This window comes from Limulus polyphemus, unplaced genomic scaffold (assembly GCF_000517525.1).
Source record: "Limulus polyphemus unplaced genomic scaffold, Limulus_polyphemus-2.1.2 Scaffold4734, whole genome shotgun sequence".
Classification (NCBI taxonomy): domain Eukaryota; kingdom Metazoa; phylum Arthropoda; class Merostomata; order Xiphosura; family Limulidae; genus Limulus; species Limulus polyphemus.
In genome coordinates this window covers 6,421-14,338 of record NW_013670344.1, presented here as the reverse complement: position 1 = coordinate 14,338, position 7,918 = coordinate 6,421, and the positions used below count along the sequence as shown (strand labels likewise).

The 7,918-nt window shown below is 35.0% G+C and overlaps 1 protein-coding gene across 1 annotated transcript in view; it reads right to left on the bottom strand.

Annotated features, from left to right (window-relative positions):
• The window catches only part of LOC106471611 (organic cation transporter 1-like), a 70,483-nt gene extending 69,687 nt beyond the window's left edge, over positions 1 to 796 (bottom strand). Inside the window, exon 1 of the mRNA XM_013932222.2 lies at positions 569 to 796. Coding sequence (XP_013787676.2) covers positions 569 to 796 — 228 coding nt within the window. The remainder of the gene's footprint in view (positions 1 to 568) is intronic.
• Between the last annotated feature and the right edge of the window lie 7,122 nt (positions 797 to 7,918).

Below are 7,918 nucleotides of genomic sequence, written 5' to 3'. Positions count from 1 at the left end.
CGAGCATGTTTTGGTGTGACGGGGATTCGAACCCGCGACCCGCAGAGTGCGAGTCGAGCGCCCTAACCACCTGGCCATTCAGGGCCTTCGATGTAATTAAGCTTGGTTGAAAGCATTGAATGTACTAATTTATTAAGTCTTGTGTTTTTCATTGACTCAGCGGTAAGTCTGATTGCTTACAACACTAAAAATCGGGTTTCGATAGCTGTGGTGGGCAGAGCACGGAGTGCCCAATGTGTAGCTTTGAGCTTATCAACACACCTACACTAACAATTAAGTCTTGTATTGTTTGTTTTTTGTTTGTATGAATTTATGCACAAAGCTACACAATGAGCTATCTGTGCTCTGCTCACCACGGGTATCAAAACCCGGTTTCTAGCATTGTAAGTCATCAGACATACCGCTGTGCCACTGAGGGGCTAAGTCTTGTAGAATTCACGCCTAAGGTACCTTTGTCTTTATCTTGTGTTCCATGAAGTCTGTCTTATCTATATGTATCTGTATGCTGGCACAATAAATCGTGTACCTCTTTCTTCTGCTTGACAGTCAGTTCTTCACTGATGTTGACGTCCTTGTATGTCTCATCTCCACTCAGTGGTCTTAAGTCTAGTAGCTTTTCATCTTCTATAACAAAGTCACTGTCTCCTGGTTCTGCATCTATGACAGCCACACCTGCCATGTCCACCTGTGCCTCACTAAATGCACCCATTAGGTCCTCTTCCCTTTCGAAGTACCTCTTCAACAGATTGGCGTTGTAGATCTTGGTCATCCCACCCACTTTCACCTTATAGTCCATTCTTTTGACCACTCCTTGCACTTCAAAAGGTCCTTTCTACTGCAAGGTGAGTTTGTTGTTATTTGTAGGTAGCAGAACTAAGACCTTCTGTCTGACCTTGAAATATCGATCGTTGGCCTTCCTGTCATAGAAGTGCTCCTGACCGCCTTTAATCCGTTTAACTTCCTCAGTATAACTGCTTTGATAAATCTCATACGATACTCCTTTCCGGCTTTCTGTTTTGTAAGTCTCGTTCCCATTTGTCTTGAGCTCGACTTTCTCTTGGGCACTGTCCCAGCATTTCTGCAGCGAAGGATAGTTCTTCTCTGCTTCATTAAGTTCCCATAGACCTACATTCGGGATGTCATCTCTCGAGACTTTTCAGCGCTTGATGTCTTGGTTGCTCTTCATTTCTTGCCTCATCGGTTTCCTTTCTCTCAAGTTCCTCCAAATTTCTACTTTGGTATGTTTCCAAATACAAAGTCGTAGATTGGTTCCTTTATACACATGGCTTCATGGTCTCCCACATAGAATGGAGTGTCCACCTTTATTCTTGCTATGGGAAAGTTTCTCTCTGTCCCATAAATCAGCACAAACAGCCATACATTGCCCATCATCTGACCATCAGATATAAGACTGGTTCTTACTGCTGCACTACTACACCCAATGTCTCGTAGGACCTTCACTTTCGCGTTCCCGACATAGCCTTCACATACCTCTCTGTTTGTCACATGCTCCAATAACTACTGGCACTGTTGGTCCATTTGCTAACTTGAGCTGACCATCAGTCGTGCACTGTTTAATCATGGAAATGGCATTTCCTTCTTGTGGTGAAGCTGATGAGTTGTATCTATTATTGTTCTTTTGGCAGCAACATCCATGGTGATAGTCACTCTTTTCGTGTTTCTTGCCAGCACCATTCTTGTAAGTAGCTCCGGCTGCATTATAGTGAGATTTCTGCTGTTGCCTGTTGGTTACAGACTTGCAGAATCTCGCAATGTGCCCCATTTTTTAACAAGCCAAGCACTTTTTTTCCCTTTTGTCCATTGAGTTCTTGTCATCTTTAATGGTAACCTGTTTCTGGTCAACCATTCCTTGTTTCACCTTTAACTGGTTATCCTTAGACTTACCATTTGTAATCTCTCAAAGGGCTTCTATATATTGTTCTGCCAGCTTGATCATTTCATCCACGTCTATTGGTACTCTCTCCTTTAGAAACAGTGACATGTCAGTTAAGCACGTGATCATGAACTGTTTATATATTAGTAGATCTGCCAGTCTCTCAAAACTATTTTCACACTTGGCCATGTCAGCCCATCTTATTAAGCATTGATGTATAGACGTGTCACAAACTGAAATACGGTTTCTCCAGTGTAAGGTTTGACTTCTCTGAACTTCTGATGAAAACCTTCTTTGGTAAGTTCATAGCATTTCAGGAAAGCCACTTTTAACTTGTCATAGTCCATGGCATCTTTTGACGTCATGCCTGCATACACTTGTAGGCATTTTCCTGTGAGAAGGGGACTAAGACAGACTTCCCAATCACCTTTGTCCCAGTTCCAATTTGGGCAGATCTTTCATATCTCTCTAGGAAAGCATCCATGTGGTCTTTCTGTTCATCATATTTGGACACCTTGTTTCTGCTGGCCTTGACCCTATTGTTATTCTTGGGCCCTTCCTCTTTCTGTTGGGTGAGCTAAGCAGTCTCTCATCTCTCTCTTTCTTTTTCTTCTTTTTCAATTTGTATTATTATTCTCTCTATTTTCAGTCTCTCATTTTCTTCTTTCTCTTTTTGTTCTCTTATTATCTCTATTTCCAGTCTCTCCTTTTCTTCTTTTAGTCTTTCTTCCTCTCTCTTCTGTTGCCACTCTTCTCTCTCTAGTTGTTGTTGTTTAACAAACTCTAGTAAATTACTATCTTTTAGTCCAAGTCGTTCACCTCTCTCTATCTATTTATCAAAATCAGCCAATATGGTTATATAGCATGATTTTAATCTTTACGCTATTTTCGCCACCACTGCAGTTGTGCGTATATAGGCCTACTTTTGCTGTCGTTCACATCTTATTTTACTGCCGTTTACCACTGTCAAGTTTTGTATAAGGCCGCGATTCTTTACAGTAAGTGTCTGTGACTTGTTGGCGATAAATTTCAACAATACTTGGATAGCACACAATCCACTTGTTTTATAATGATATATTCCAAACAAGTCAAACGTATGCAAAAAACTGTTACACCATTGGTTACTACAGTTGAATATAGAGCTTTAAATAATTCTATTTTTCGTAAAAAGTCCACACAGGCTGGTTCAGTTACTTTAGAACCTAATTGACAAGGCGAATTATTTCTTCTCTACTCTTTTAACACAATAGAATCAGTGATAAATTCACTTATATTACCTCATGGGTTACCACAGTCGTATCCAGAGTTTTAAATAATTATCTTTTATGTCAAAATTCACACAGGTCTGGTTCAAGTACTTTAGAACCCACTTGATAAGATAAATCATTCTTTTCTATCTCTGTTGTTACAATACAAACCGTGAAACTTTCACTTTATAAATCGCCCTTTATAACTAAACTAAAAACCACGCAGTCTACCTTCACTTTTTTCACTTTTACCTTCACTAACTTAACTTAACTTACTATATCTGCACGTATTTATAACACGCGAAAGAAAAATCTAGAAATATCTAGCCCTCTAGTAACAATAATTTTAAACATAACGAGGAAAACTTAGAAGCTTCGAGTAAGATGACGTCAACAATATTACAAAAGCCTAGTAATAATTAAACTGCATAAACAACATACGACTCCCATCCAAAGTTCTCATGGCCATCGCTTCTAAAATAATTAACTTTTAACACCCTTGTTACGAAAACTAACTAATCATTAAATATTGAATCATTAAATAAACTAAATAATAATTCTTAAACTGGACAGTCTTGTATATCCAACAACGATGATAAAATCCGGGTTCGATTCTCCGCGGTCGACTGAGTGTGTAACTTTGCACTAAGAAAACAACAATTCAAGTATTTATGGTTCAAGAAGTTTATACAAGTTTTGTTTTTATATTTCAAGGTTATTATTAATTATGAAATAAAAGCTAAAGAAATCCAACACTTTTTTGCAAACAAAAATTTCTGAGACAAAAAAGTTTGAGTAAGATACATCATGTAATACTTTAAGTTAAGAGGTAGTACTGAGAAGAATCTCATTAAATATACTTATATTTTATTCATTCAAAGTAATTAAAATTAAACACTTTAACAAAATGATAATTAAATTCTAATAACAAAAACTAATAACGAGAGGAGAAGGTTAATGAATGATACATAATATATAATGTAAGTTAAATCCATGTTAAGGAATGCATGTTATTAGCTACTTGCAATGATACTTATTCAAAGAAATGACAGTTAATCATAGGTGACATCAACTAAAGTTTTATTAATTTCAGTAAGACTGACTTATATATTTAGCAAATCATCACCACTTCTCTGGAGCAGTTGGACTTTAGAAGTTATTTCGGTAGATATTAATTGTAACTTAATACTATTTTTTGTTCTCAACAAATTTGTATCTTAAACAAATTTTGCAGTAAGTCTTATTTCTATTGTCTCATTTCAATCTTTCAAATTTGGCAGTATATGCACACACACACAAATATATAGAAAGAATATATATTAATCGATGTATATATCTTTCTTGCATTGTTTCGTTGCACATTAAATGTTCAACACGTGTGCTTGTGCAAGTATATTTATATAATATAATGCAGTTAATAGCACGTTCTTAAAGTTGGTGCCAAAAAAGTTTGTTTTTTCGGATTTTTTTCAATGCGACCTCCAAGCCATTAACCACTGAGTATAACCTCGTCTTGTATATAGTAACCGTAGTACACTTAACGTTGCCAACAGTCCCATGATGCATAGCAAAGCTCACTCACATCTGAGACACAGAACATGACGGATAGACAAGAATGGGGAAATTTACATTTACTCTAAGTGGTCAAAATGAGACTCATCAGTCTACCCGAACGTTAGGTCGAATTTTTCAAGAAACCAGTGTAACTGGGGTGCTAAACCTCAGCGGAAAAAACTTAAAAGATTTCCCAAGTGTTCCTGTAGAGTATGATCTTGGTGACACAGTTTATGCAGGTAAGACTAAAAGTAAGAGTACATTTGGAGCCTGAACTCACCACACTTATTAGTTGTTGTTATTTTTCTTTGTTTGTTTTTAATTATGCACAAAGCTACACAAGGGCTATCTGTGCTCTGCCCACCACGGGTGTCGAAACCCGGTTTCTAGCGTTGTAAGTCCGCAGATATACCGCTGTGCCACTGGGGGGCTTGTTTGTTTTATTCCTCATAATTCACAAGTAACAGTGTCACTAAACATATTAATAAGCCAAGTCAAATATTATATTTTCATACATGACAACTGTATAACTATGTGACATATATTTGCATTTATTGGTGAACAATATTTCATGCACTTTCTGTTGTTATTTTTCATGTTTTGAATAATGATTATCCAACAAAGAGAAAACATTCAACAATATACATTAAAATTGAATGTGTTCTATATACATATATAAATGTTATCAATAAACTAAATGATGTGTATAAATGAACCAAAATTTCAAAGTAATCCATGATGAAGAATATTATATAAACCGACATGTCTTCCTAACATAACATTTGTTTAGTAGATGAAGATCTAAAAGGTTTGGACATTGTGATGCATCTTTGTGTGGTATTGTACCATTAGGTTGTTCCTTTATATTCTCTGAAAATTTCTTTGTTCTAGGTGATCAGAAATGTGATAAAAACATGAACTAGGGCTAAATGAGAAATTTAACAGTTCGTTTTATTTCACTGTGTTTAAAAGTTATTATGTAAGATTACACACTGAATATAATATTCTGTGTTAATATTATGCTTAATCATTTAAACTGGAAATAATATCGTTATCCCACCGTTCAATAAGCACGTCCTTAGTTTTCAATAAGAATAGTTCAGTTATTTGTTGTTGTATTTTGTTTTTCGTGGATGATAGAAAGTATGCATTTACATATGATATTCTTAGTAAGTTGAATAAGTGAGAGAAAGTAACCATTTACATATGATATTCTTAGTAAGTTGAATAAGTGAGAGAAAGTAACCATTTACATATGATATTCTTAGTAAGTTGAATAAGTGAGAGAACGTATCCATTTACATATGATATTCTTAGTAAGTTTAGTAGGTGAGAGAAAGTATCCATTTACATATGATATTCTTAGTAAGTTTAGTAGGTGAGAGAAAGTAACCATTTACATATGATATTCTTAGTAAGTTGAATAAGTGAGAGAAAGTATCCATTTACATATGACATTCTTAGTAAGTTTAGTAGGTGAGAGAAAGTAACCATTTACATATGATATTCTTAGTAAGTTGAATAAGTGAGAGAAAGTATCCATTTACATATGATATTCTTAGTAAGTTGAATAAGTGAGAGAAAGTATCCATTTACATATGATATTCTTAGTAAGTTGAGTAGGTGAGAGAAACTAACCATTTACATATGATATTCTTAGTAAGTTGAATAGGTGAGAGAGTATCTTGAATCTTTCAGTAAGTTTGTTGTTTTTATTATATTGAATCGTATTCAATTGTAAAACATCAAACAGAAGGAAACTATGTATTGGATACATGTTAAATAAATTATATAGTGTATGTATACATATTTCTAAAGATTGTCTTTCTTCCTTGTACGTGTTAAAGCACCTAAGATAAAACACCCGCTGGTAATTTTTCTTTCGTTAGCTGAAGGTCAACCTACTGTTGCATCACTGTATTACCCTAATACTGAACAATGGAATATTAAAACTAAATCCCAGAATTTATTCATAAAGTTCGTCGTAGAGTTCGTAGACAAACATTTTGGAGTTTCGTATAACGTAGGTTTATAATATTTGTTGTTGTTTTTCTCATCTTGATGCCCTCCTTTTCAGGTCGGCGATAAGTTTGGAGACTTAAAACGATTCAATCCGTAGTTAAGATTCCTAGTAGTAGACAGAGCGCAGGTAGCCCATATGTAGCTTTGATTGACGGCTGCGTTCACGTAGAGTTTTATCGTGTCCTTTATTGTATTTTAATTTATATTAAATGGTAGCAAAGAAATTTAAAAAGTGGCATTTTCACTTTTATTGCATGCTTAAGGACTAGGCTTTCTTAAGTGTCCATTTTCAAGTAGAAAATATTGAAAAAAAGCACTTCTACTATAAGTGTGATATATACAGTTCTTTAAAATATAACTACTGAAAACCTTGTGCCAAACATCTAACACTCGGTCTATATTCTGTCATATTTTCCACCTAATGAAGATATGCCCCCCAATGGCAAAGCGGTATGTCTGCTGACTTACTAGAAACCGGGTTTCGATACCCGTGGTGGGCAGAGCACAGATAGCTCATTGTGTAGCTTTGTGCTTAATTACAAACAAACAAACCCCTAATGAAGATGACTACTGTTTTTCACATGTGTTCTCCTTTACCAGATTATATTGTAACTAGAGAAAAAAAAGCAAAAAGCAAACAAACTATAAGAAGGTTTTCCATTCTGCTTCTTTTTTTTTCCGTGATAATATTTCAGCTGCCGACTTTGTTTACCATACATTCTAAAAACACAAATATGAAACCCATCACCGAAATAAATACTACCTCTGTATATTAGCAAAGACAGGTGTAGAAATTAATGTGATCTCCTTTACATTTCTACAGTAAATCCAGCTATAGCAGGATAATAATAGAGTTATTTTGTATTAAACTACTTTCACAGATCATAAATGTAAGTTTTATTATAATGTGGCATTATACTAAAAAGCAAATATAAGGAGTTGAATTAAAATGGTGATCTCATTTGCCCATTGTGTGATCTCCTTTACATGCATCTCACCACGTCCCCAATTATCTGTTTTTATAAATAAACCCCTAATTATCGCTCATAGTATTAGCTTTGTGATTTATCAGTCATTTAAACCTAAAACTATCAGCACTCACACCATCTGAATATTAGTTAAAGAGATACACTGCTGTTATGTAATCCCACTTTCAAGGACTTTTCTTAAAATAAGTTGATTTGTGACTAATACATTTCAA